The following is a 27911-nucleotide window of genomic DNA, read 5'->3' as shown; positions in this document are numbered from 1 at the left end:
GGGGCACTGGCTGGGCGGAGGGGGCTGAGGCTGCTGACCCGGAACAGCTGGGACGGGGGTGTCAGGAGGGAACCTTTTGGAGGCCGGTGTGAGTCACGTGAGCCTGCAGGCAGCCCCGCAGAGTCCCGGCCTTCCGGCCTTCCCGGGCAAGGGCTGCGCTGGTCCTGGAAGTTTCTCCCTGGGATAAGCTGAATGGGCCTCCCTGGAGCCTCCCTCCCCTGCTCCCCAGAGCTGGCTTGCCTCCCACCTCACCCCAGCCTGGAGCCCGCTTTGTGGGGTCTGTTCTCTGGCCTTCCTCAGAAGGAGGGAGGGGCTTAGCTGGCCTGGCCGGTTTAGTGGGGGGGTCTGGGCTCCACGTGGGGCCGAAGCTCCTCCTCCGCGCACCCCCCACCCCTCCCCTCCTCCCCTCGCCGCACTCCCCACCGCCCGCCTTCCCAGCAGGTGTTCACGAAGGTATTGGTTTAATCGGCCCGACAGAGCCGCCCCCACCCTTGCTGGGGTCCTGCCCCCTGAGGCACCGCCAGGTCCCCGCACAGGACTCTCGGGTGCGGGCGGGGGGCCGCTCAGCAGCAGAGGCGAAGGGCCTTGCGGAAGACCGCGCGGAACTCGGCGTTGAAGACCGTGTAGATGAGGGGGTTGAGGGCGCTGTTGACGTAGCCCAGCCAGGTGACGGCGCTGACCAGCCGCGGAGGCACGGCGCAGGCGGGACACAGCGCCCCGGTGATGTGCACCACGAAGAAGGGGGTCCAGCACACCAGGAAGGCCCCTGCGGGCGGGCGGGCGCCGGACGGCGCGGTGAGCCGGGGTCCCTGCGGCGCCCCCCGCCTGCCCCGGGCTCCGTCTCCCGCCGTGGGCGCTGCCCGCTTCCCCTCCGCCCAGCGACCCCAGGCCGGTACCCACCGACCACCACGGGCAGGACCCTCATGGCCTTGCGCTCGCGGCCCGGGATCTTGGCGCGCCTCTCGTCGCTCGCGGGCAGCGGGGGCTCGGCTGGAGTGGCGTCGGGAGCCGGGATGGCCTCGGGGGTCTCGGGGGTCTCGGGGGTCTCGACGGCCTCGGGGGGCGGCGGGCCGGGGCCGCTGGGCCGGCGCGGCCGGCGGCCGTGCAGCTTGGTGCGACGCGCGGCCTCCCAGCGCCGCAGGCCCCGGAACGTGGCCCAGTAGAGCAGCAGCATGAGCGGGCAGGGCAGGAAGAAGGAGCACACGGACGAGTAGACCACGTAGTCGCGGTCCTCCAGGCGGCACACGGCGGGGTCGCGGCCGCGCGCGTCGTTGAGGCCGCACAGCACCGGCGCCGCCACCGCGGCCGACAGCAGCCACGTGGCGCCGATGAGCAGCAGCTGACGCCCGCCGCCGCCCTGGCGGTTGTAGCTCAGCGGCACGGCCACGGCCACGAACCTGTGGGGGGGCGCGGCGCGGGCGGCCGGGCCGGGGGAGGGGCGCGGTGAGGGCGCGGAGGGGCGCGGGGCGGGGCGGGGCGGGCGCGGGGCGGGGCGGCGGCGGCTCACCTGTCCGCGCTGATGGCGCACAGGTTGAAGATGGAGGCCGTGCACAGCATGACGTCCATGGCCATGAGAGCGTCGCAGAGGCCGGGGCTGAACAGCCACACGCCACCCTGGACCTGCGCCCCGGGAAGGGGCACGGGGGGGGGGCAACAGACAGAAGGCCGCTGCCGGTCTCCCCCAGGAGACCTCATAGCCACCGGCGCTGTGCGCTTCTGACCCCCAGCCGCCTGGGGGAGCGGGGATGTGCCCGAGCCCCGCACATCTGGGCAGTCTTCCCACTGGGCTGGACGAGATTCCCTCCCTCCCCACTTTCTGCGAAAGCCAAGAAAGGCCTGGGGGAACCCCTGGAGATGGGGTCTGGAGGGTCCAGGACTCTGGTCGCTGATGCTGCAGAGCTCGGGGTGGGGGATACTCGCCCAGCAGGCCAGCTGCCTGGAGCCTGAAGCCCACTGACCCCCTTTCCTCCCAACAGGATGGCTAAGAGTCAGCCTGTGTGGTTAAACTCCATCACCACTCTGGGACTCCACAGGTCACCTCACTTTTGTCCCCTCATCTGTAAAACGAGGGTGACAACAGTATCCGTACAACTGCCTTGAGGATAAATGAGTTGCAAGATGTAAAGGCCTCAGCACCGTCCCGCTGCCCCCACCAAGGGCAAAGGAGCAGACAGCCACCCCCCATCTAAATCCCCTCCCGCTGATTTGGGACGATTAGGAGCTTAAGAGCTGTCACTGTGACGTCTGTCTGTGGCTCCGGGGGAGGGGCAGGTCATGTGTGTCCTTGTCCTGCTAGCTCTGCCCCGGCCCTGCCCAGTCTCACCATGTCCACTTTAGAAAAACAGAGCCTCCCCGACTCTCCCCCCTGCCCTGGTCACGGTGCTCCCAGCCCGGGCGTAAGCAGCTTTTCTCTGTCCAAACTGCAAAGTAGACAAGGGCTGGCACCAAGGGGGACTCACCCGAGGGCCAGATGTGGTCTGGGGACAGAGGCTTCTGGGCCCTGGTTCTTGGCGGGGGTGCTGGACCCCACACCAACCCCTGCTTTGGGTTCCAGCATCAGGGCAGGGCCTCCCCTTCCTCCAGCCCTGCTCACTTCCCCTCAGCTCCTGGCAGCTGAATGGCCCTCCTGCTGTGGGCAGTATGTGTGCGAGTGAGGGTCTCCTTCCCTGGGGTGCTCTGATGTGCGCGTGTTCCTGGTCACGCCTGGCTGTGGCTTTGTGCAGTGATGTGTGTATGTCTCTGTGCCCCAGGGAGAGCAGGGGTGGTGGGGGGAGAGTAAGCCCAAATCCGCCTGTCCATCTGGCTCCCCTGGGGAATGGAACCTCAGCTGAGGGGGTGGTGGGTGGCTGGACTGCCCACGACGCCTGTTTCTGAGGTCCTTGGCTTGAAGGGCAAAGGCCTCTCTTAGGTGGGGGACGCCAAAACAGGGACAGGAGAAGAGAGATACCGAGGAAGGGGGGCAGACAGCCGGTTAGCCAAGCAGGTAAACTGGCCGAGACGCTGCGGGGAGTCAGAGGGGACCGAGGTCCAGACCGAGGACCAGGCACAGGGTCCTTGCAGCCGCCCTGGCTCGGGGTTCCCGAGAAGCCCAGCGGCCGGGTGGTTCTGGGTCCCCAGGGTGGACGGGGACAGGGGACGAAAGAGCAGGTGAGGCGTGCGCGCGCGGTCCGGACGCGGGCTCACCTCGGAGTAGACGAAGAGGGGCAGGACGAGCAGGGCGAGGAGGAGGTCGGCGGCCGCCAGGCTCACGATGAAGTAGTTGGTGGGCGTCTGCAGGGCGCGCTCGGCCGCCACGCTGACGCACACGAGCGCGTTCCCCGCGAGCACCGCGCCGATGAGCAGCACGCCCCCCGCCAGCGCCGCCGCCGCTCCGGGAGACCCCGCGCCGCCGCCGCCGCCCGGCCCGCGCCCCGCCAGCAGCCCGTCCGCGTCCGCCGCGCTGCGGTTCCCCATGGCGCCCCTGCCCCCCGCGGCGCCCGGGCGGGCGCTCAGCACCGCGGACAGCGCCCGGGTCGCGACCCCGGGAGCCCCGCCCCCCGGGCCCGCCCCCAGCGCGGCCGGAGTCCCGCCCCGACCCGCCGCGCTCCGTGCGCCCCGGGCGCTCGAGGGTGCTCCGCGCCTCTGCGGCTCCTGGGCTCTCGCGCTCCGACGGGCGCGCAGGACGCGTGCAGCGGCCCTCGAGGGAAGACTTAAGCGAGGCGATCGGCGCGGGGGGCGGGCTGGAGGTCCGCGCGGGGCTGCGCTCTGGGAAACCGACCCGGGTGGAAGGTCTGCCGGACCCTCCCTCGAGGTGTGCGGGCGCCCCACGCCAGCGCCGTCCCCGGGCCCCGGAGACCCCGGGCCCCGCCTGCGCCCGAGGGGCATCTGCTTCTCCGAGACTCCCCCGGAGGCGCCTCCAGGCGGAGGCGGGGCCGCTTCTCGCTCCCACAGGGCACCCCGAGGGCACCCTTATCAGGCCGTTCCGCCAGACGGCGGGAGACCCCAACTCCTCGCCGGTCTCCCCCGTGGGCCCCCTGGTGCGGCTTCCCTCGGTTCACCCGACCCAACCTCTTGTGCCCCAGGGCGTCCCCCCCCCCAAATGTTTGCAAGCCCCAGTCTGGGGCCCCGCACCCCATCCCCTGAAGCAGCCTCTCGCCCTGACCAGGACGGACCCTGCCCAGTTACTCCCCAACAACGGCCGCGGCCTGGTGCTTACTTCCGAGCGTGAAGTGAGGTAACGGGACGGCGGTGCGCTCGGAGCTTCGCGATTGTCCTGGTCCTGCCTGCCCCAAACGAGACCCCTCCCGGCCTGCACCGCCAAACCCACAAACTCGCAGGATCCCGGACCAACTCAGTGGGTCACCCCCACCTGCCAGCACATGACTGTGGGGGCACGGGAGGCTGGGGCGGTGGGCGCTGCGGGGGGCAGTGTCCCAGGTCCGCGTAGGCGGGACTGCTCACCGGACAGAGTTAGCCGGAGACCGCGGGGCGGCGGGGTCAGCCCGGCTGCGGGGTCAGGTACACGGAACTTGCCGTTTGGCGAGAATTGCCGAACCAGAGTGACGCAAAGCCCGGAGCCCCTGGCCAGCAGGCCGGGAAATGGGTCCTCCACCTGCCTGGCTCTGTGGGACCGCCCCCAGGCGCAGTCCCCACCCCGGGGAGGCCGCGAGACTCAGGGTGGGCCTGGAGCACAGAGCTGCGGCCAGGAACTCACAGGGGCAGCAGGGGACGCAGTGGCCAGCTCGATGGCCCTTCTCGGCTCATCCAGCCCAGCGTCTCTCCATTTGACGAGCACAGGCGTGTCTCTCCATTTGATTTCTTTCTTCAGTATTTTGTTTTTAGCATAAAGATCCTGTGCATATTTTGTAAGATTTATAACTAAATGTGTCATGGCTTCTTTTAAGAAATATTTCCAATTGTCTTTGCTAACATGTAGAAATATAGGGTTTGTTATTTTTTATTTTTTAAAGATTTTATTTATTTATTTGACAGAGAGAGACACAGCGAGGGAGGGAACACACGCAGGGGAGTGGGAGAGGGAGAAGCAGGCTTCCCGGCGGAGCGGAGAGCCTGATGCAGGACCCGATTCCCGGACTCGAGGATCATGACCTGAGCTGAAGGCAGACGCTTCACCGACTGAGCCACCCAGGTGTCCCCAGAAAGACAGTTTTTGTGTGTTGACCTTGTGTCCTTTGTTGTTGCTAAAACTTATTAATGCAAGGATTTTTTTTTAGTTTCCCTCAGAATTTCTAAATAAGTACAGGCCATTTTATGTCTCCCTTTCTTACCGGAACGCCCTTCTTCGTTTCTTCCCCCGTATTTTACTAACTGGAACTTGAGCATAATGTTGTTGAGAAACGGTGAAAGCAAGCATATTGGCCTTGTTCTTACGGGGAAAGCTTTCCCCTGTCCCCAGTAAGCGTCCTGGCAGCCGTGGGTGTGGGTTCCGCATCCGGTTAATGAACGTCTATTCTCGGTTTGCCTGAACGCAAACAGGTGTCGAATCTCTCGAATCTTCTTAGGCCTCTGCGGAGAGGATCACAGGCTTCTTCCGAGTCTGCAGCTGCGGCGGAGCGGGGATGGGTGTGGGGTGCTGGGCCAGCCTTGCCCTCAGGCACGAAGCCCGTTGGGCCGTGGGATCCCCTTCTTTCCGTACAGGCCGGATTGGGTTCGGCGACGGCCGCCAAGGGGCTTCGTGGCTGTGGTCCTCTCCCAGGGGGTCTCCGGCTGGCGCGGGGTAGCGCTGGTTTCCCACACCGAGCTGGCGGGCGCTCCCCTCGGTTCTCTTCTCTGTGCCGGGCCGGGTAGAACGGATGCTGCTTCCTTCGGTGCTGCGTGAGTTGCCGGTGAAGGCGTCCGGGTCTCTCCTGGGACGCGCTCCGACCGCGAAGACGCGGCTCTGCAGCGCGCCGGGCCGCTGGGCCGCGTGTCTCCGGGAGCGCCCGCCGAGCCGGTGTTTCCCAATCGTTCTCCCGCGTGAGGGCCTGAGGGCCGGGTGCCCACACGTCCCTTCACGAACCCTTCTCTACCTCACGGTTTCCGCTGCCGAGGCTCTTTCACCCCTCTATACACAAAATGTGTGTTTTCTCTAGAATATAGCAACCTTTCTGCTAGAGGTTTATTAATGTTACTCATCTTTTCAAAGAACCGACTTTTGGTTTCATTGATTTTTTCCTACAGTTTGTTTTCAGTTTCACCAATTTCTGCTTTTATCTCTGTTCTCTCATCCTGTGTGCTCTGTCCTGTTTTTGTCCTGTTTCCGGTTTGTGAGCCCAGTGTTTTTCTGACTTAACCATTTAATGCTATATATGTCCCTCCGAGGTGCATCCCACACATTTTTGTGCGTTCGCTCGATCACGTTCAGTTAAAACTATTTTCTTCTTTCCCTGAGAGTTCTGTGACCCATGGCTACTTGGGACTATGTTGTTTTGTTTCCAAACGTTTGGAGATTTTCTTATTGCCTTCCTATTGTTTACTTCTAGTCTGTCCCATCATCGTGAGGAAAAAAGGCTGCGTCAGACCTCAGTTCTTTTAAACTCGTTAAGGTTTATTTTATGACCCAGAGTCTAATCAACCTATTTTGGCAAATGCTCTGTGCGTGCTTGGACAGCAGGTGTGTTCTGGTGCTGTCGGGCGGAGCGCCGTGAGGATGTGGGTCCCGGCGGAACGCAGCTCTGCCGACCTGCTACGGCCTTGCTGTTTTCTGTCTGTTCGAGTGACTCCTGAGAGAGGAGCGAGAAGTCTCCTCGTACTCTGTCGGTTTCTCCAGTTCTCCGTCCAGCTCTAGCCGGACGCACTGGGAAGGTTTCTTAGAAGGCACCCACACGTTTAGAACAGGGCCCACGAGGAGCTCAGAGTCAGGACTCACGTGATGGGGTGGGAGGGAAGTTGGGGGAGATCGAACTGCTGGTGCTTCCAAAGTTGAACACATTATTTATTTTTAAAAATTTATTTTTTAAGACTTTATTCACTTATTTGTCAGAGAGAGAGAGAGAGAGGGAGGGAGGGCATGAGCAGGGAGCGGCCGGCAGAGGGAGAAGCAGACTACACGCTGAGCGGGGAGCCCGATGTGGGATTCGATCCCTGGACCCCAGGATCATGACCTGAGCTGAAGGGAGACACTTAATCAACTGAACCACCAAACTGTCCCCAAATTTACCTTTTTAATAAGCTCTACACCTGCTGTGGGGCTTGAACCCATGACCCTGAGATGAAGAATCACATACTGCTTTGACTGAGCCAGCCAGGCACCCTGAATACACTTTGTTAGATTCATAGAACTATACATCAAAAAGAGTAGCCATAGGGGCGCCTGGGGGTTCAGTGGGTTAAGCCTTTGCCTTTGGGTCAGGTCAGGATCCCAGGGTCCTGGAATCGAGTCCCACATCCGGCTCCCTGCTCAGCGGGGAGCCTGCGTCTCCTTCTCCCTCTGCTGCTCCCCCTGCTTGTGTGCTCTCTCCTGCTCTCTCTCTCTCTCTCTCTCTCTCCCCGACAAGTAAATAAATAATAAAAATCTTAAAAAAAAAAAAAAAAGTGCAGAGCTGAGCAGCTCAGCCTGATGGAAGGATGTCCTAATTCTGTCCAAAGCCTCCAGCTGGTGAAAGCTGGGATGTGCAGCCTCGAAGGCCCCTCGCCACTCCTGGGCTGATGAATATGTCTGCAGCCCTCGAGACTGGGACGGAAGCCAGAGCGGTCAGCCTCGTGGGGACGCTGGAGCAGGTTCTGGAGCCGGTTTTGTAGCCATTTGCTGCAGGATTTTATGGGATGCTGGAAACATTCAAGATAACACTTACTTGGCTTGCAAGAGTTGTTTGATAGTTTAAGACTCTCTCCTTAATCAATAGAACAAGTAGACAGATTTGACATTTATGGAGCAGTCCGTGCAATGACAGAGAAATACAGATGCTCTTCAAATAGGTATGGCACATTCACGAAGGTAGACCATATTCCGCATCAAAAAAGAGAGCTTAACAAATGTTTTAAAAGAATGTAAGTCATACAAAGTTTGTTCTCTGACCATAAAGGGATTAAATTAGAAACCAACGGAAAGAAACCAGGAAAATCTCTAAAAATTTTGGAATTAACACAATTCAGAGTAATCAGTGGGTCAAAGGAGAAATTAGAAAATAATTTGAACTAAAGGAAAAAAGCATGATATCAAAATTTGTGAGACAGAGCTAAAGCTATGCTCAGGGGAAAATTCATAGCATTAACTACTTAATTTAAAAAGAAGGATGGTCTCAAATTAATGTAAAATACCATTTGGCAATCCAAAGAAGAAATATCACATGATCATACTGACCGATGGAGAAAAACATTTGACAAAATTCCATATGCACTCATGATGAAAGTGCTTAGCAATCTAGAACCAGAAGGTGCTCCCTCAACCCGACAAAAGTCACCTTCAAACCCATGTCAGCCGGCATGACACTTAATGAGGCAAGACTGAGTGCTTGCCACCTAAACTCAGGAGAAAGGGCGTCCGCTCTCACCACTCCTGGTCGACATCGTGCTGCCGTTCCAGCCAGCGCACTCAAGCGGTAAAAAATACACAAATAAAATACACGCAGCCTGGAAAGGGAGAAGCAAACCGCCCCTATTCGCAGACGACGTGACTGTCTAGGAAAAACCCGAGGAATCTACGACAGCTCCCAGAACTAACAAGTCAGCGGAGCCAGGTGGCAAGGGTACAAAGTCAACACATGAAGACCCTTGTACTTCTGTACACCAGCGACATATAACTGGAAGCCAAAATTAAAAAGTAAAAGCACAACAGCACCTACGACAGCTGTACTAATACATGAGATATGTGGAAATCTGACAAAACAGGTACAGGATTGGGGCTCCTGGGTGGCTCAGCGGTCAAGTGCCTGCCTTCAGCTCAGGTCATGATCCTAGTGTCCTGGGCTGAGCCAAGCTCGGGGCTCCCTGCTCAGCGGGGGGTCTGCTTTTCTCCCTCTCTCTGCCTCTCCCCCTGCTTGTGCACTCGCTCTCTCTCTCTCAAATAAATAACATCTTTTTTTTTTAAAGTTTAAAATTTTTCCACTCATAGAATAGGAGAAAATATCAGCAGATTACATTTTCAGCGAAGGACTTGTACACAACATATATAAAGATCTCTCGGAGCTCAACAATGACATCACAAGAAAGAAAGCTCCAGATTAATATCCCTTATAAATATAGATACAAAACTCTTCAACAGGGAGGGATGACCACGCGGCTCAGTCGCTTAAGTGTCTGCCTTCCGCTCGGGTCATGATCCCAGGTCCTTGGGTGGAGCCCCGAATCCTGCTCTCTGCTCGGTGGGGAGCCTGCCTCTCCCTCTGCCAGCTGCTCCCCCTGCTTGTGCTCCCTCGCTCTTTCTCTCTCCCTCTGACAAATACATAAATAAAGTCTTTAAAAAGAAAACAAAAAAACCCAGAACTCTTCAACAAAATCTGAGCAAACTTAATCCAGCAGCATTTTTCAAAAGATTATGCACTAGGTGGTGTTTATTCCAGGAAGGCACCAGTAATTCAACAGAAAAAAACTCAGCAAGTGTAGTACATCACATTGCTAGAACAGAGGGGAAAGCCCATTTAATCATCACAACAGATGCAGAAAAAGCATTTGATGAAATCCAATACCCTTCTATGATAAAAAAAAAAAAACCTCAATAAACTATGAGTAGAAAGAAACTTAGAAAAAGAAAGAAAGAAACTTCCTCAACGTGATAAAGGACATCTATCAAAAACCCACAGGAGGGGCGCCTGGTGGCTCAGTGGGTTAAGCCTCTGCCTTCGGCTCAGGTCATGGTCTCAGGGTCCTGGGATCGAGGCCCGCATCGGGCTCTCTCTGCTCAGAGGGGAGCCTGCTTCCCCTTCTCTCTCTGCCTGTCTCTCTGCCTACTTGTGATCTCTGTCTGTCAAATAAATAAATAAATAAAAATCTTTTAAAAAAAAGAAAACCCACAGGAAATATTACACTCAATAGGGAGAGACTGAAAGCTTTTCTCCTAAGAATAAGAAAACGACAAGGACGCCCACTTTTGCTGCTTCTCCTTGTCACGTGCGAGAAGTTCTAGCTAGAACAATTAGGCAAGAAAAAGAAATAAAAGGTATCCAAAATTGGAAAGGAAAAAATAAACTATTTCTAATTGCAGATGACATGATCTAATGCATAGAAAATCCAACAAAACAAAACCCTATTACAGCTAATAAATAAATTCAGAAAAGTTGAAGGGTGTGAGATCATCGTGCAAGAATCAGTTATATTTCTGTATACTAATAAAGAACAATTCAAAAATGAAGTTAAAATAATTCATTTGTAATAGCATCAAAAAGAGTAAAATACTCGGAGGGCGACCCTCCAGGGTTCCTCCCCTCTTCTGGAACTTGGTACTGTCACTCAATAAACTTTACTATCAGTCAATAAGCTTTTTGCTGCTCACAAAAGAAAAAAAGGAATAAAATAGTCAGAAAAAAATTTCAGCAGGGCCCCTGGCTGGCACAGTTGGTTGAGATCCCCACTCTGGCTTTCAGCTCGGGTCATGATCTCAGGGTCGCACTCCACTCACTCCACTCGGAATCGCCTTGGGGCTCTTTCTCCCTCTCCCTCTGCCCCTCCTACTTGTGCTCGCGCGCTCTCTCTCTCTGTCTCTGTCTCTCTCTCAAATAAGTAAATCTTTAAAAAAAAGAGAGAGAGAGAACAAGAAATTTAACCAAGAAGATGAAAGACGTGCACACCGATAGGTATGAAACGTTGCTGGGGAGATTAGAGAAGACGACATTCCCGGCTTAGAAGACTTCGTAGTGTTAAGATGGCCTTTCTCAGCAAACCCATCTGTCGATCTGATACCCTCCCTGTCAAAACTCCGTTGGCTTCTTTTTTTTTTTTAAAGAAATAAAACCCAATCCTAAATTCATACGGATGTGTATGTGAGGAACCACAAATAACCAAGACGATCTTGAAAAAGAAAAACAAAGTCAGTCATAGGACTCACAGCTCCTAATTTCAAAACTTACTACAAAGCTACAGGAGTCAAAACAGAATGGTATGGGCATACAGTTAGACATAGATCAATGGAACAGAATTTAGAAATCAGATATCAATACTCATACATTTAAAATGGATCAATTTTCTTTTTTAAAAGATATTTATTTATTTTTTTTAAAGATTTTATTTATTTATTTGACAGACAGAGATCACAAGTAGGCAGAGAGAGAGGAAGGGAAGCAGGCTCCCCACGGAGCAGAGAGCCCGATGCGGGGCTCGATCCCAGGACCCCGGGATCATGACCTGAGCCGAAGACAGAGGCTATAACCCACTGATCCACCCAGGTGCCCCTATTTATTTATTTTTATAGATTTTATTTATTTATTTGACAGAGAGAGACACAGCGAGAGGGGGAACACAGCAGGGGGAGTGGGAGAGGCAGGCTTCCCACTGAGCAGGGAGCCAGATATGGGGCTCGATCCCACGACCCTGGGATTATGACATGAGCCGAAGGGAGACGCTTAACAACTGAGCCACCCAGGCACCCCTAGATTTTTATTTATTTATTTGATAGAGAAAGAGCACGCTAGAGCACAAGCAGGGGGAGGGGCAGAAGGAGAAGCAGATCCCCAGCTGAGCAGCGAGCCCAGTGTGGGGCTGGATCCCAGGACACTGGGATCATGACCTGAGCTGAAGGGAGAGGCTTAACCAGCTGGGCCACCCAGGTGGCCCAAAATCAACTGATTTTCAACAAGGGTGTCAAGAGTATTCATTGAGGGAAGAAGAGTTTCAGCTGCACCGTGTTGGGACAACTCTGCGTCCCCGTGCATAACAAGAACTACATGCAAAAAAGAACTCAAAATGGATCAAAGACCTAAATGTATGATCTAAAACTGTAGAAATCTTAGAAGAAAATATCAGAGCAAATATTCATGACCTTGAATTTGGCAATGGTTTCTTAAGCCTAACACCAGAAGCACAAAGAAAACACCAAGTGATAATTGGATTTCATGAACGAAAATCTTTTGTGCATCAAAGGACACTACCAAGGGAATGAAAACAAGAGTCACAGAATGGGTGAAGATATTTACAAATCACATATCTGATAAGTGTCTTTTATTCCTGCCGCCTGGGTGTCTCCATTGGTTCATGAGGGTGTAGGCCAGGACCTTGGGAAGGCCAACCCAAGCCCCAGACTCTGGGTGGGCGGGCAGGGGAGGCGTGGGGTGTGGAAGCCAGCTGCAGGCAGAGCTGGATCCAGCCTCAGGGCGCCCTTCATTTGAACTTCCCAAGGCTGGAGAGGCTGCATGCAGAGTGGGGTTGGACAGGAGGTGGAGAGCAGGCAGCCCAGTTACTCCTGTTTAATCAATAGGATTAAGTCAGTTTAGGCTTTTAAAAACCAGTACTAATGAGATCCTTAAACAGAAATTACAAAACTAGAAAATGAAGTCATAAACCAGTAGTTTTTGTGTTAAACTTTACATTCATTTTATTTTATTTATTTTTAAAAGATTTTATTTATTTATTTGACAGAGATCACAAGTAGGCAGAGAGGCAGGCAGAGACAGAGAGGGGGAAGCAGGCTCCCCGCTGAGCAGAGAGCCCGATGCAGGGCTGGATCGATCCACCAGGACCCTGAGACCATGACCTGAGCCGGAGGCAGAGGCTTAACCCACTGAGCCACCCAGGCGCCCCTTTACATTCATTTAAAAAATATTTTTTTGAGTTTTTATTTATTCATGTAAGTAATCTTTATACCCAATGTGGGGTTCAAACTCACGACCCCAAGATCAAGAATCTAATGCCCTACTGACTGAGCCAGACAGGTGCCCCAAACTTCATACTCACTTAAAAACAATCAGTAGAATGTCATAAAGAGCAGTTTTATGTTTAAGAAAAATTGAGCAGTGAGAGCGGACGAGAGGCCCAGGCCCAGCCTTCCCGATTCCCACCGCCCGCCCCGCCTCTCCAGCGGAGTCCGCGGCCCGGGTCGCCTCCTCGCCCATCTCCCCTCTCAGCCCGCCGCCGAGGCGCTCGTCCCCTCCGCGCCCAGAGCGGAAAGGGCGGCTCCGAGGCTTTGCACATGCCGCGCCGCGGCGGCCTCGCCCGGATGTCCCTCCGCCCTCGGGGGCGCCCCTCCCCGACCCCCGCGGGCCCGCGCCCCGGCGCAGCGCTGCCCTCCCTGCCCGGCCAGCCAAGGGGCGCCGACGCGGCGGTGGGGGCGGGCGGCCAGCCCGGGCGACAGCTGGGTGGGCGGCTCTGACCTTCGGGTTCGATCGATGCCCCGCGCCCGGGCGCTATAAAGGGGCCGCGCGGGGCTCGGGCGGCCGCAGCAGCGCTCAGCACCCCGCGCGCCCACCATGGCCGTCGCGCCCCTGCTGCTGCTGCTGCTGCCGCCGCTGCTCCGGGGCTCCGCCGCGCTCCCCGCGCCCCCCAGGTGAGGGACCCACGCCCGCTCCCCGAGCCCGCCCCCACCCCGGCCCGGCGCCCCCCGCCCGGCCCTGAAACGGCCCGCGCCCCCGCCCTCCGCCCCGCAGGGCCCCGCGCCACTCGGACGGGACGTTCACCAGCGAGCTCAGCCGCCTGCGGGAGAGCGCGCGGCTGCAGCGGCTGCTCCAGGGCCTGGTGGGCAAGCGCAGGTGAGCGAGGGGCCGCGGCGCCCCCCGGCCGCGGGAGGGCCGCGGGCCGTGGCGCCGGGCACCCGCGGGACTAATTCTGCTTGGGACGGGGGGCAGCGAGCAGGACCCGGAGAACAGCACGAGCTGGACCAAGCCGGCCGAGGGCCGCCTCTGCCTGCACTGGCCGGACACACCCACCCTGCAGGCCTGGTGAGCCCCGCCGCGCGCTGTGCCCGCCCGCTCCTGCCCCGCCCCCCTCCTCTGCCCACCCCCCCACCGGGACCCCGGGTCGGGGCCAGGAGCGGGGCGCGGCAGGGGGCCCAGCGTCTGGGAAGGGGAAACAGTGCTGGTGACCAGAGGAGGCCCGGTTCCCCCGGGGGCGGCCGTCTCCCGCCCCTGACCTGGCTGTCCCCACAGGATGCCCCCGAGGGACCCCCTGGATCAGACCTGGTCTCCCCAGTTGCCTCCTGGGTCCGGGTCTGGGGCCACCTTTGCGGAGCCAGCCATCCCCGCTGCGGAGGCCGCCCGGAGCAGGCCCTGAGGAAGAAGGAGTCCTCGCTCCGGCACACCTCGAGGGGCCAGGGGAGGGTGGGGAGGAGCAGGAGGAGGGGTTGCACTTGTCGCCAATAAAGGAGGAATTCGGACACTGGTCCCGTGAGCTCACTGCGCGCCACCTCCCGGGTCGGGGCGGTCAGAACGCAGGAGGCCCCGACCGCAGCTGGTAGCCCGGTGACCGCACCCAGCTGCCCTTTAAACCTGGGAAGCCAGCGGGGCGCCTCTCCTCCCTTATCTCTCCTGTCTCGGGAGCTCCCCAGAGACCCACCTGCATCCCTGTCATCCACTCGGCAAACACTCAGGGGCTCTGGGTGCGCGGGAGGGGGGCACAGGACGTCGGTCCCGGAGGCCACGCGTCAGTGGAGCATCCGGGGCTGGAGAGTGAGGGGGGCAAGGAGGCCCCGGGCAGAAAGCGGTGACAGAGGCGTCCCGGCGTCCGCTCCAGAGAGAGAGGACGCCCACGCACGTCGCCGCTCCGGCTCCAGGTTCTGCGGTCTCTCGTGGCTCGACTGCTCCGAGCCTGACGAGTGGGGGGGTCACGACACCCCGGGAGGAGCTGGGGCCTGCGGGAGCCAGGCGGCCACCACCTGCAGGGGCCAGGAGCCTTGGGGGGGCACAGCAGCCCGGCAAAGCTAGAGAGCGGAGGGACCACAGCCCCCGGCGGAGCAGCCCCTCCCTCCTGGCTCTCCCTCCGTGCTGCTGAGGCCTGGCCCGTGGGGGCGGGGCGGGGGGCGCCTTTGGGGGAAGGGCCGCTGGGGGCCTGGGCCAAGGAGCCTTGCCAGGCACCGCTCTGTCAAGCACCAGAACCCACGGGGACCCGGGTCCCCCCAGGAGCTCCCGGCAGCCATCCCATTTCTGCGGGCCTGCCCACCCCACCCCCTCGGAGGGGACGGGCTGGTTTCCAGGACGGGCAGGGGCGACCCCAGGGCACAAACAGCCCTTCCCTTCCAGACCTAGGTGGTTGGTGCGGGGGAGGGGGGAGGAGGTGGACCTGGAGGGAGCACCTGGGGCCTGAACCTTGCTCCAAGATGATTCTGGAATAAGAGACCAGCAGAGGGGCTGCCGGGACTGGGGGGAGGGGTGGGTACAGCCAACACAGAAGCCACGGCCTGCCCCTGCCCCCCAGCTCCCTGCCCCAGCTTCTGCCCACCCAGCCACACCCCCCAGCCCCCTCCCCAGGCCCAGGGTATCCTGAGCACCTTCTGCGTCCTGCCCTGGCGTTTGGGAGCTGAGCCCCCTTGGTCCCCATATGTGGTCCAGCTCTGTCGGGGAACCCCCAGCGCGCCCCCTCCCCCCAGCAGGATAGGCCTGGCCAGGCGGCCGGCGGGAGCCCCCTTGGAGGAGGCCGGTGGCTTGTAAAGGATCATAACATGGGGCGGTGCCTGTCAGGGGCGAAGGTCGCCCAGGCCGAGCCGCCACCAGCAGCGCCAGCCAGCTGCTCAGAGGGTCTGGCCAGGGGACGGCCGCCAAGATGGGGGCTTGGGCCCTGCTGCTGTCACTGCTCATGGCCACGGCCCGGGCCCAGGGTACCTGCGGGGCAGGGGCAGGTGGGCTGGGCGGCGGGCAGGCCCCAGGAGGGCACTGACTCTTCCTCTCCAACTTTCCAGTCTGCTCTGTGAGCGACACCATCTTCGAAGTCCCAGAGAACACTAACCGGACCGAGCCCCTGGCTGACGTCTCTGTCCCCGCGGGCCAGCAGGTGACCCTCGGACCGTCGTCCACCCCCTACGCCTTCCGGATCCAGGGGACTCAGCTCTTTCTCAACGTGACCCCCGACTATGAGGTGCAGATGGCAGGCCGGGTGGGGTACTCCCGTGGGAGCGGCTGGAGGGCTCACCCTCCACAGGACCCAAGCAGCCACCCGGCACCCCTCCCCAGACAAGGCGTCCCAGGTGGCCTGAGGCTTCTGCACCCCCCAGGCAATGACTGGCCCTTCTTGGGGCCCCAAGGCGGGTAGTGTTGTTGGGGGCTCGAGCTGCCTGTGCCCCCGATGCCCTCCGGACTTAGCAGGGCTGCTGGGGACCCTCCCTGCCTGTCTCCTCACTTGTGACGTGGGGCCAGCACGCTGTGGTCAGCTGGGCAGGTGACCCTGACCCCTGTCTGCCCCCTCAGGAGAACATGATGCTGGAGGCGCACCTGGAGTGCAGAAGTGGCGGCACCGTGGTGAGTACCCCTAACCGCAACCCCCCGCCCCTGTGTGGCCACCCCCAGCCTGTGACGTCAGTGCACTCCAGGCTCCGGCCTCTCCGCTCTGCTCAGCTTGGTCCAGGGCCACTCCCTGGTGACCTCACCCTGTGGTGTGTTGGCGCCCACACTTCCTCTCGCCCAGACTCTGCCCTGAGATGCAGACCGCAGCAGAGACCCCCAACCCAGAGCCCCCAACACGGAAGGCACTTCACCCTGCCGGGTCCCTCACCCCCCACTGACCCCCCGTGTCTCTCTGTCAGCAAGGCTGTGGGTTCTGCCTCAAGCTGGACTCCACATCAATCAGAGCCTTGGCCACCAGCATCTCCTTTCTGGAAACTTGCTCCCCTCTTGGCCCTGGCCAGTCCACTCTCAGTGTGGCCAAACGCTCTGATCAAGCGAGTGGACAGCCCGGCTGCTTTCTCACTCGGAGCCGAGGCCGCACGGACCGTGCGGGGTGCAGGCTGGGTGCACGGACCCCGACCCCACTCCAGCCAGCCTCGCGAGCCCTCTCCCCAGATGGGCACCTGCCTCCCTCTCCCCCCGTCTCATGTCTTCACTCCAAGCTCCCCTTCCCAGAGAGGCACTGACCGCCCTGTTCTAAGCCACAAGCCCTGCGCCCACGCACCTGCCGGCGGGGCTGGACCCACGGCCCACGGGCTCCAGTGCTCAGAGCCTAGAGGTGTCCTGGCGCAGACAGCACGCACGCCACCACGGCCCCGCAGCACGAGACTCCGGAAGACAAGGCCTTAAACAGCCACCGTGCCGCGGCCCCCGGGGAAGGGCTCCTCAGCATCATGTGACACCTGACGCCCTCCCGTTCCCACAGTCACAGAGACCGCGCGAAGCCCACCTACTGAGACTGGCCGCTACTCCTTCTGAGTGTCTCCCCCCATTCCCCCTCCCTTCCCCCTCCCCTCCCCCCTCCCTTCTTCCTTTCTAGGTTGGTGGATTATTTAAGTCACCCCGACCCGCAGCGTGGGCTTGAGCTCACAACCTGAGATGGAGAGTCGACTGCTCCCACGGAGCCAGCTGGGCGCCCCTCTTAAGCCTCTTTTTTTTTTTCTTTTTAAAGACTTTTTTTATTTATTTGACCGACAGTGGTCACAAGTAGGCGGAGAGGCAGGCAGGGTGGTGGTGGGGGGAGGGGAAGCAGGCTCCCCGCGGAGCAGAGAGCCCGATGAGGGCTCGATCCCAGGACCCTGGGATCATCACCTGCGCCAAAGGCAGAGGCTCAACCCACGGAGCCCCCCAGGCGCCCCCTCTTAAGCCTCTTTCAATCTATTGGGTTCTCCTTCTCTCTTCCTTTTTCTTGAGAATAATTTCTTGAGAATTATTTCTGAAGCAACTCGAGTGTTCTCTCACTGTTCTCATTAGGGATTTTGCCGGGCGCCCCCCACCCTGCCCAGCACCTGTGCTGCTCTCCTCCGGGGCGCTGGCCACCTCGTGAGCTGCGGGGTTGCGTCTGCGGTCTGTCCGCCAACCCCGCCGAGCAGGAGCCCAGGACCCGCGGCCGCCAGAGCGCAGCACGGCTGACCCCACCCTGTCCCGCAGGTGACGCAACTCAGAGTCTTCGTGTTTGTGCTGGATGTCAACGACAACCCGCCCGAGTTCCCCTTTAAAGTTAAGGTGGAGAATGTATCTGAGGTGAGTGAGAGGGGCCAGGGGCTTGGCCCCGGGAGTCAAGGGTACAGCCAGACCACTCCCCCTGCTTCCCCCAGGACACTAAAGTGAGCACCATTGTCATCCCTGCGACGGGATTGGAGGCCCAGGATCGCGACCAGGATGACATCTTGTTCTATACCCTCCAGGAGGTGACCCCGGTCAGTGTCCCCCCAAACCCTCCCTCTGTGTCCTCCCGGGCTCCAAGACTGAGTCCCGTCCCCTGCCCCCCCAGGGCGCCAGTAGCTTCTTCTCCCTGGTGGGCACCAACCTCCCCTCCCTGCGGCTGGACCGGCGTCTGGACTTCGACGCGCAGCAGAGCATGAACTTCCTGCTGCTGGTGCGGGTAAGCAGGCCGGGGGCTCAGGTCCCCCCCAGAGCCGCCCCCAGCCCAGGACCCCCGGGCCTGATCCAGCCGGGCTCCGCTGCCGCAGGACACACGGGAGGAAAACGCAGAGCCCAGCCACACGGCCACGGCCTCCTTGATCCTGGAGGTGCAGCCTGCTGACCTTCGACCCCCCTGGTTCCTGCCCTGTGCCTACTCAGACCACCACGTCTGCATCAACGCCGAGTACCACGGAGCTGTCCCCACGGGGCACCAGCTGGTACTGGGGCCAGGGAGGGCAGGAGGGACATAGGGGGCAGGGCTCGGGGGTCAGGGGGCCACATTTGGTTGAGATTTTCATGCAAACGTTCTTCGGAAGCCAATCCCACCCAACCACGGGGTGGCGAGCGGTGAAGGAGCCCCTGAGCGTAGAGGGAGGCGCGTGGCCCATGGTCTCGGGGCAGGGCCGGGCAGCAACTTGGGGACCTAGTGCCGTGGGCTGGGAGGGCGGCAGCGTGAGGGGCCGCGGCGGTGCTCCAGGCGGCCTCTCTGACCCGCTGACGTCCCTGCTCCGGCCCAAGTGGCCCACGGAGATGCCGGAGCACAGTGGGGCGTCCTGAGCACCTGAGTCCGACTCCCGATGACTTCTGCCTGTCCCGCGCGCGTGCCCGCTCTGGAAACGCCCGTCGTTCCAATAGTCAGGTGTCTTTGAGCAAATCAAGTCAGTAGCAGCGGATCCGGGGGCCTGGAGGGCCCTCGCGGAGAGACGACTTTCCTCTTAAGGGAAGTCAGACGGTCAGCTGGGCCCAACACCCCAGCCCCACGGCATCTCCTCCTGTCCCTGTCCCTGCAGCCAGGCCCCCTCGTGCTCCGTCCTGGGCCCATCCACGCCGTGGACGGGGATCAGGGCATCAACCAGCAAATCCTCTACAGCATTGTGCGGGGTGAGTGCGGGCCGCACCCCTGTTTCCCTCGGTGTCCTGCACCCCACCCCACCCTCGGCTGTGGGGACTCCGGGGGACTTGGGCAGAGCCCGTGGGACCCTCGCTCTCAGGCCGCTGGTGGGGGCAGGAGGCCAAGCTTTCCCACCCCCCTCGCAGGACAAGACGGCACGTTTGCCATTGGCGCTGACTCAGGCAATCTCACCATGACCAGAAGCGTCCCCAGCCCAAAGACCTTCACTCTGGTTGTCAAGGTGGGCGCCCTGGCCAGGCCTCCACGGCCTTCCTGAGCCTCAGGCCACAGGCCTCGCCCTTGAGGACCCGCTGGTCGCTGAGGCCTCCCCTCCCCCCAGGGTGAGCAGGCAGACCGCGCCCGCTACTCGGTGACCTGGGTCAAGATCGAGGCCCGAAACGCCGCCGCCGGGAGCCCGCCCTACTTCGCCAAGAGCCGCTACCACGGCATGGTGGCGCGCGGCTCCGGAGGAGGCGTGGAGGTCAAGGACGCCACCACCCCCTCCCTGCCTCTGAGGGTCTGGGCCCAGGACCCTGACTTTCCGGTAGGCACCGGCCCCGCTACGGGTGGGCTGGGGGGTCACAGGGGCAGCCTGGGCCCGGGACTCACTGGGCCGTGTTTAGGACCTCAACTCTGCCATCACCTACCGCGTCACCAATAACACCGACTTCCGGATGGAAGGGGAGACCCTGCTGACCGCCGCCCTGCTGGCCGACGAGGGGGTCTTCTATGCAGAGGTGAGGGCAGGGGGCATCTCCAAGGGGCAGGGGCTAAGGCGGGGCCTGTGAGGGACCAGCCCCCTTTCTGCTCCAGGTTGAGGCCAACAACACAGTGACGGCGGGTACAGCCCACACCGTGGTGGAGATACAGGTGCTGGAGTGGGAGGAGCCCACGCCCCCCCCAGGTGAGCCGGACGCGGACTCCCCAGGCAGCGGCTCAGGGAAGGCCTCTTGCCTCAGCTGGACTGGTGGCTTCCCCAGGGCAGGCATGCCGGGGGCAGAGTCGAGCCCGAATCCTGTCCCTGGCCCCCAGGTCCCTCAGACCCCCCAGAGACCCCCACATCCCCAGAGGCTGGAAGAACAAGCAGCTTCACTTCGGAAGCCCCCAGACCCCCGGGGCCCTCTCAGGGACCCTCTACGACCAGCTCTGCGACCCCGGGGCCCTCTCAGGGGCCCTCTACGACCAGCTCTGCGACCCCGGGGCCCTCTCAGGGGCCCTCTACGACCAGCTCTGCGACCCCGGGGCCCTCTCAGGGGCCCTCTACGACCAGCTCTGCGACCCCGGCGACCCCGGGGCCCTCTCAGGGGCCCTCTACGACCAGCTCTGCGACCCCGGGGCCTTCTCAGGGGCCCTCTACGACCAGCTCTGCGACCCCGGGGCCCTCTCAGGGCCCGCACCCCCCTTCAAGCACAATTCCGAGGCCACCTGCCTCATCTACGCCCGGGGGGCCCCCCAGCGTGGAAACCAGCACCTTCCTCCCATCAGCTTCGCCCAGCGGGGGCTCAACACAGACGCTGAAGCCAGGAACCTCTCAGCCAATGCCCTCTGGGCCCAGCAGAACCCCCCAGACCTCAGGTAGCCTCTCTCATTTGCCCCAGAGTCAACCTTATATTCCCTGATGCTTACTGCAGGGGATCCTGGGAATCCCTGTAGGGCAGGGCCGACCCGGGGCGCGGGGAGGCCCAGTCTGACCACACTGACCATGAAATCCCAGGGAGAGACAGAGACTGGTCTGGGCAGAGACCTGTTCTGGGGCCCCCAACAAGGTAACCTGGGGAAGGTGTATGGAGGACGGGGCAGAAGCCAGATCTGGGGTCCAGGGGGCCTATACTTCCAGGCTGTTCTCTCCGGGGCCCCGGAACTGCCTTCATGGTCCCTCCTATGGTGCTGGGCCCCCGCCTCCCACCAGGAGCTGGTGGGCCCTGACCCCCATCTCCCCCCGCTCCTTTTGGCAGCCTCCCCAAGGGCCCCGGGAACACACAGCTCCCCGGCGGGGCGGCGGGCGGCGGGGGAGTGGTACCACGCCCCAGAAGCCCAGCTCTGGTAGGACATCGGTCTGGCTTGTTGTCACGGTGTCCCAGAGCCTGGGGCAGGTCTGCCCGGGAAGTGCTTGGGGTGCTGATGGTCAGTGGGTGGTGTTGCTCCCACGGCCAGCCCAGACTGGAGGAGGCAGCACTGCGGGGACCCCCGGGAGCGGCGAACCCGGTGTCGGTGCAGCCGGGGACCGGCGCTTCTCTGTCGTGGACATGGCGGCCCTGGGCGGGGTGCTGGGCGCACTGCTCCTTCTGGCTCTGCTCGCCCTCCTCATCCTGGTCCACAAGCACTACGGCCAGTGGCTCAAGTGTTGCTCCGGGAAAGCCGCGGTGAGGCCCTGGGGGGCTGGGGGCCAGGACTAGAGAGGGAGAGGGAGAGACAGGCAGGTGAGGACAGAGCCAAGGAGAGGTAGAGAGGGGGACAGAGAAGGGGCAGGAGGGGAGCAGAGGTGAGGAAGGCTGGGGTATAGTCCACACAATGGGGAGGAGGCCGAAAGAGGCAGAAAGGAAGGACTAGCCTGGGTCCTCGTCTCTGGGGTGGGGGTCCCGGCCCAGGCCTGGGGTCCCGGTTGAAGCCCTGGCTGTCCCTCTCCCCTCTGCAGGAGCGCCAGCCCCTCAGCTTTGACAATGAGGCCTTTGACGCCCCCCAGGAGGCCAACTGGGCGCCAGCTCCCCGCTCCTCCCCCGGTCTCACGCGGGCGGCCCCGGAGCCCGCGGAGCCCCCGGAGCCTGCACTCCCGGAGCCCCCCAGCGCCACGACCCTGCGTCCGGCCTCAGAGTCCCTCGAGGTGGCCCGCGATGGAGGCAGCCCAGTGGCCGTGAGGTCCATCCTGACCAAGGAGCGGCGGCCCGAGGGCGGCTACAAGGCCGTGTGGTTCGGGGAGGACATTGGGGCTGAGGCCGACGTGGTGGTCCTCAACACGCCCGCCTCGGACGCGGCCGGCGCCAACGACTCTGGCAGCGAGGCCAGCAGCGACGAGGACGCAGATGCCGGTCCCCACGCGGATGACACGCCTAGCACTGGCTCCTCCTACGTCTAGCTCGGCTCCCCGCCTCCGCCGTGGGCCGGACCTGATGTCTGCCGGCTGCTCGCCCCCACTCCACCGCGCACAATAAAGCGACAGTTTCCAAGTTCGGCTGCGTGAGAGTCAGCGGGCCAGGACAGCCAGGGTCCCTCCCAGAGCTGCTGGCCGTGCAGAGCACCGTGGGAGGTGCGGCACATCCCATCCCTGGCCCCGCCCCCCCGCCGGGTGGCACTGGGGCTTCCCGTAAACCACGTGCTGCGCCCGCCCGCAGGGGGCCTTTCCATGCTAGCGCCAGCTGGAGGCCTCAGTTCCTCTCGAGGCCTGACCGCGGTGGCAGGAGGGGGGCCTGCACTGCGGGTCCCCCACCTCCCCAGCTGACATGGAGATTCTTGACCTGGAGGAAAATGAGGATCTCCAGGATGGAGAGCAGACTCCCTGGATACCTCGCAGGGGGTGACAGCCAGTGGGCCTGTGAGGTCCCCTGTGGGCAGTAATCGCTCGGTGCGAGGAGGCACCCGGTCTTGGCTTCCGGACTGTCACCTGTGGGTTGGTGCAGGGGCTTGCCCGAGTGACAGGACTGGGAAGCAGTGGCTGCAGGCCATGGGCCGGGGAGGGGGGTTGTGGCAGGTGGACCCCCGCTGGGAGGGGCACCAGAGCCACAGAGTGGGGGACAGAGCCTCCTCTGCTGGCCTCCCCAGGCAGGTCCGCAGGCTGGGCCTCCTCCCTGACCCCCTCCACACTGTCCCTTGTGCGTCCTCTGCGTTTTTCCTTTGAAAAGCCACCACGAACTGCTTTCCAAATGTCTTATTCTCAAGGGTATGAGTACTCTTGTCTGAACAATTCTCATTAAGATTACAAAGGCGGAGGGGTGGGGGCGCCTGGTTGGCTCGTGGGTCACCCGCGGACTCTGGATTTCCGTTCAGGTGGTGATCTCCGGGTCTGGCTTCCAGCCGGGAGGGGGCTCTGCACTCTGGGGACTGCGCGTGGAGACCCTCTCCCTCGTTCCTCCCTTCTGCTCACGTGCCTGCAAGCTCTCTCTCCCACAAATAAATCTTTAAAAAACCCCAAACCAGCAGGGTGCCTGGGTGGCTTAGCCGGTGGAGCACCCCACCTTGCTCTCAGCGGGGGGTCTTGCCGGTGGGATCCCCCGGTTGGCGCTGCTCTGGGCGCAGAGCTACTTAAAAAAAAGGAAGAAAAAAAAAAATCCAAAGGGCAGGGCTGCCCCTTGGACCACGCCCTCCTCCACGACCCACTTCCCCGGGGGAAGAGAAGAGCCTGGTTATGTGGGGGGGTCTTCAGCTCACCCCACTGCCTCCCCACCCCCACTAGTTGCCAGTGGCCCCCTGCCCCGTCCCAGCGTGTTCAGGGCCGGGTGCTCCTTGAGGGAGAGGAGTGGCTGGACCCCGCAGGACCGGCCAGTCCCGCCGCCCCTGCACGACCCCCGCCCGCATCCGGGAGCCTCCGCGGGGGCCTGGGGAACGCGTCCCCCCAGCACACGGGAGACCCAGCCTCCGGAGCACGTGACTTCCTCGGCTGCACCTGCAGCCCCGCCCCGCCCCCCGGCCCGTCCCCATAAAAGCGCGCGCTCCGGCCGCGCCGGGAGACCAAGCTTCCAGCCCCGGCGGCCCGGCGCGCGGGTCCTCGGAGCCCCGGCGCGTGGGGAGCGCGAGCGCAGGGAGGCGCGGGCGCGGCGGGAGGGTCCGGCGCCCGGAGTCGGGGCGGGCCGGAGAGGTGGGGGTCGCCCCGCTGACGGGCCGCGGGTGGCGAGCGGCGAGCGGTCCCGGCTTCGGGTTAGGTTTCGCTTTCCCGGCGCGCGGTTTCGCTTTCCCGGCGCCCGGGGCGCGCCCCAGCCCGCGGCCGCCCCCGCGGTGTCTCCGCAGGGGGCCCGACGGCGCCCTCCCGCCCGGGACTGGGCGCCGGCTCCACACCCGGGACCCCCGGGGCCCGCGCAGCCCCCGGGAGCCCCGCGCTGTGCTCACGCCCGCGCCACCGCCGCCCAGAGCCCGCACCTCGGCAGCGTCGTGGCCCGCAGCCCTCCGCCGCGTCTGGGGTCCCCGCACGTGGAGCGCCTGGGCCGCACCGTCCGTGGACACCCGCGAGCCACGCTTCCCGCCTGCGGCCGTGACCGCCCCTCCCGGCGGAGGCCCCCCCGCGCCCCCGCGCCCCGCGCTCCCGCGCCGGTCCCGCGCAGCGAGCGATGGCCGCGGCCGCTGACAGGTGAGCCCCCGTCCCACCCCGGCTGCGCGGCCACTCCGCCGGCCGCCCGCACCCTCACCCGCCGGCCGCCCCGCCCGCAGGAGGCCCCCGCGCCTGCTCTTCGGAGACTGGCTTCTGGGGGAGGTCAGCAGCGGCCGCTACGAGGGCCTGCGGTGGCTGGACGCGGCCCGCACACGCTTCCGCGTGCCCTGGAAGCACTTCGCGCGGAAGGACCTGGGAGAGGCTGATTCGCGCATCTTCAAGGTGGGACCCCCAGCCCAGCCGGGTGGGAGGGCCGGCCCAGGGCCTGGCCCGCGCCCCCAGGCTCACCCATACCGTCTGTCCCTCTCCCCAGGCCTGGGCGGTGGCCCGCGGCAGGTGGCCGCCCAGGAGCAGCGGCGGCGGGGGTGGAGGTGACCAGCTGGCCCTGGAAGGCGCGCTCCGAGCGGGTTGGAAAACCAACTTCCGCTGTGCGCTGCACAGCACCCAGCGGTTTGTGATGCTGCAGGACAACTCCGGGGACCCCGCTGACCCGCACAAAGTGTACGCGCTCAACTTCCAGCCTGGGGAGAGAGGTGAGGAGCCCCCCGGAGGGGGACAGCTGTGGAGGGGGGCAGGTCGTTCCGGGGAGAGCTCGGGGCTGGGAGGGCACTGGGACTCTGCTCTCCACTGGAGGCAGAGCCGTGCTTTCCAGAAACTGGCCTCAGAGAGGCTGGTGCCAGGTTGTTGGGGGAGGGCAGGGAAAGCTGACTGGGCCTGCTGGGATTAGTGGCGGGGGGCCCCCCCCAGCTCTGAGGGCCTGCCCAGAGACACATACCCAAGGGTCCCACTCCACAGAGTCTCGTCCCACACCGCCCTGATTCCAATTCTCTCTTGGAAGGTGCGGACATTCAGCAGGGGGAGGAGGCCCTTGAAGATGCCGTACCCTTGATGGTGAGCTTGTTCGGCCCTCCTTGTTCCCAGGTGGGGGCCGCCACTCTTCCCTGGGGCTGGGGGGCTGCTGACACCGGCCCCTCCTCCCCTGCAGGGTGGGCTCCCAAGGCCATGGCTGGCAGGAGACGCTGCTGAGGGGCCAGGGCTTGGGCTGAGCCCTGAGCTCTGCACCCCAAGCCCCCCTTTTGGCGCAGCTGACAGTGCTGGGGACCTCTTGCTCCAGGCTCTACAGCAGAGCTGCCTGGAGGCCCATCTGCTGGCAGCTGCACGCGTGGGGGGTCCGGTCCCCCCAGAGGCTCCTGGTGAGAGGCTGTGTTGGGTGGGGGTGCTCGGCCTTGCAGGGTTCCATGCAGGGGTGGGGAGGAGCAGGAGGGAGGGAGAGGCTAGGGGTGGGGTGGGAGTGAGGAGGACGTCCCGCGGGGACGGAGCCTGCCACAGCTGGGCCCGTCCAGCTGCTCCCAACTGCGCTTTTCCTCCTCAGGCCTGGAGCTCCCGAACACGGAGCCGTCCCTGCCGAGGGCAGGAGACACGGCCCCTGCGCACCGGGCACGGGAGACAGGTGAGAGCCGGAGGCGTGTGCGGGAGTGAGGGCCTGGGGGGCCGGGTCTCAGCTCGAGCCTTCCTCCACAGATGCCGGCCCGGCCGGGTTCCTGGAGCCCTGGCAGCCTCCACCAGAGGTGGCGCCTCGCCCCCGGGGGGCTGCTGAGCCTGGCTCGCAGGGAGAGCCCAGCCTGACGGCCCTGGATGTGACCATCATGTACAAGGGCCGCACAGTGCTGCAGGAGGTGGTGTGGTATCCAAGCTTCGTGTTCCTCTACGGATCCCCAAGCCCAGCCACCACGGCCACTGAGCCCCAGCACGTGGCCTTCCCGAGCCCGGCCGAGCTCCCTGACCAGAAGCAGCTGCACTACACGGAGAAGCTGCTGCAGCACGTGGCCCCCGGACTGCAGCTGGAGCTCCGGGGCTGCAGGCTGTGGGCCCGGCGCCTGGGCAAATGCAAGGTCTACTGGGAGGTGGGTGGGCCCCTGGGCTCTGCCAGCCCCTCCACACCTCCCCGCCTGCTGCAAAGGAACCAAGACACCCCCATCTTCGACTTCAGCACCTTCTTCCGAGGTCAGTGATGCACCAGACTTGGGGCCGCGCCGTCCCTGCCCGCTCCTGTCCCGCCGGGGTCCCCCGCTCACCGGAGTCCCCGCCCACAGAGATGATGGAGTTCCGGGCTCGCCGGCGTCCAGGCTCCCCGCACTACACCATCTACCTGGGGTTCGGGCAGGACCTGTCCGCTGGGAGGCCCAAGGAGAAAAGCCTGGTCCTGGTGAAGGTGAGGCTTGGGGTCCCGGGAGGCAAGGCGGCACACAGCCCCCGTCTGTCTTGTCCTGTCTGTCCTGATGACACCCTCCCCACAGCTGGAGCCGTGGCTGTGCCGGGCGCACCTGGAGTGCGTGCAGCGAGAAGGGGTGTCCTCCCTGGACAGCAGCAGCCTTGGCCTCTGCCTGTCCAGCTCCAACAGCCTCTACGAGGACCTGGAGCGCTTCCTCATGGAGGTGCAGCAGCCCGCCTGAGGGCCGGCCCATCTCCAAGCCAAGAAAAAGGCCTCAAGAGTCCGTGCTGGTGTCCTGTGCAGGGGTGGGCTTGGGCTCAGAAGGGGCAGCAGACTTCCGGGAGCCCCCAACACCTACAGGCCCTGGACGCAAGGCGACCACCCTGCCCCCGCCCGCCCGCCTCGGTCTTCACAATGAAGAAACAGGCCACACGCTTTAGAGCCAACAAACTCTACTCAAAGAATACAAAACGCTCCGGGGACAGTAGATATCTGCCCCTGCAGGTGTGCTGGGGAGGGGGCACCACGAATGGTCGACTCTGTGCTGTGTGCAGCCCCCCTCCCCGCCGGCTTCGAGATCCACCGACACTGTGCTCTGCTCGTGGGAGGCAGCCAACACGAGCGTCACTTACAGAGCACGACAGAGGGCTGGGCACGGCCTTCCCTTGTTACTCCAGAAAATAAAATCAGGCCATCGGCGAGAGGGTCAAGGAGCTCCTTCCACCCGCCAGGCCCCTCCTAATCACCAAAGCCTTTGCCTTTCAAGTACTGAGTCAATCAAGAAGCTTCTAAAGATAATCCATTTTTGATAAATTAGAACACAATGGAAACTGTGTATCTATAATATACATATAAAAAGGTCCAGTTTGAAACTGAGCAGGACAAGTGCGCAGGGCACCCGTGATTGCGGGAGCCCGGACACCGGGGTGCTGGCTGGCTGTCTTCCGAGGTCTCTGCTTCTGCCATCCCCAGCGGAAGCGCCAGGGGCGGCCTCAGCTCTCCGGGCCCTGGGCGGGTGCCTCCTCCCCCGCCTCGGCCCTCCGGTGCCGGCGCATGTGTCGGTATTTGTCCACGTAGGCCTTGACCAGGTTACCCACCTTCACGGGGTTGATCTCCCCGCTCTTGCTGTGGCATATCTGGGGGCGTGGGGGA

At 62.4% G+C, this 27911-nt stretch overlaps 5 protein-coding genes across 9 annotated transcripts in view; 3 read left to right on the top strand and 2 right to left on the bottom strand.

Moving 5' to 3' along the window:
- Positions 1 to 563: 563 nt before the first annotated feature.
- On the bottom strand, positions 564 to 3453 carry DRD4 (dopamine receptor D4; the record flags this gene model as incomplete). Its single annotated transcript, XM_080817535.1, has 4 exons — positions 564 to 766; positions 901 to 1397; positions 1508 to 1620; positions 3184 to 3453. 4 exons carry the CDS (start codon positions 3451 to 3453, stop codon positions 564 to 566), a joined length of 1083 nt encoding a protein of 360 aa, XP_080673661.1.
- Positions 3454 to 13313: 9860 nt separating this feature from the next.
- Positions 13314 to 14112, top strand: SCT (secretin; the record flags this gene model as incomplete). Its single annotated transcript, XM_080817861.1, has 4 exons — positions 13314 to 13390; positions 13491 to 13592; positions 13689 to 13781; positions 13989 to 14112. The coding sequence occupies 4 exons, from the start codon at positions 13314 to 13316 to the stop codon at positions 14110 to 14112; spliced, it is 396 nt and encodes a 131-aa protein (XP_080673987.1).
- A 1421-nt stretch (positions 14113 to 15533) lies between these two features.
- Positions 15534 to 22418, top strand: CDHR5 (cadherin related family member 5). 2 transcript variants are annotated; one of them, XM_080817489.1, is made up of 15 exons: positions 15534 to 15652; positions 15734 to 15909; positions 16239 to 16289; positions 17865 to 17957; positions 18032 to 18133; positions 18208 to 18318; positions 18407 to 18577; positions 19151 to 19241; positions 19398 to 19492; positions 19592 to 19795; positions 19875 to 19988; positions 20065 to 20155; positions 20737 to 20826; positions 21406 to 21614; positions 21887 to 22418. In XM_080817489.1, exons 1-15 carry the CDS (start codon positions 15598 to 15600, stop codon positions 22322 to 22324), a joined length of 2091 nt encoding a protein of 696 aa, XP_080673615.1. In that variant the 5' UTR covers positions 15534 to 15597; the 3' UTR covers positions 22325 to 22418. The 2 variants fall into 2 exon arrangements, with proteins under 2 accessions (XP_080673615.1, XP_080673614.1); XM_080817488.1 differs by having other exon boundaries at positions 20284 to 20826.
- A 1515-nt stretch (positions 22419 to 23933) lies between these two features.
- IRF7 (interferon regulatory factor 7) lies at positions 23934 to 27612 on the top strand. Of its 2 annotated transcripts, none has more exons than XM_080815363.1 (9): positions 23934 to 24526; positions 24607 to 24769; positions 24861 to 25080; positions 25386 to 25438; positions 25662 to 25740; positions 25920 to 25997; positions 26069 to 26551; positions 26641 to 26759; positions 26845 to 27612. In XM_080815363.1, exons 1-9 carry the CDS (start codon positions 24507 to 24509, stop codon positions 26998 to 27000), a joined length of 1371 nt encoding a protein of 456 aa, XP_080671489.1. In that variant the 5' UTR covers positions 23934 to 24506; the 3' UTR covers positions 27001 to 27612. The 2 variants fall into 2 exon arrangements, with proteins under 2 accessions (XP_080671489.1, XP_080671488.1); XM_080815362.1 differs by having other exon boundaries at positions 25533 to 25740.
- The window catches only part of PHRF1 (PHD and ring finger domains 1), a 28670-nt gene continuing 27953 nt past the window's right edge, over positions 27195 to 27911 (bottom strand). For all 3 annotated transcript variants that reach the window (XM_080815359.1, XM_080815360.1, XM_080815361.1), the window contains one exon: positions 27195 to 27895. In XM_080815359.1, coding sequence (XP_080671485.1) covers positions 27752 to 27895 — 144 coding nt within the window. In that variant the 3' untranslated portion in view covers positions 27195 to 27751. The remainder of the gene's footprint in view (positions 27896 to 27911) is intronic.

The sequence above is a fragment of the Martes martes genome (assembly GCF_963455335.1).
Source record: "Martes martes genome assembly, chromosome: 10".
NCBI lineage: Eukaryota > Metazoa > Chordata > Mammalia > Carnivora > Mustelidae > Martes > Martes martes.
The sequence above is the reverse complement of the archived record's forward strand: the minus strand, read 5'-3'. Positions and strand labels throughout refer to the sequence as shown.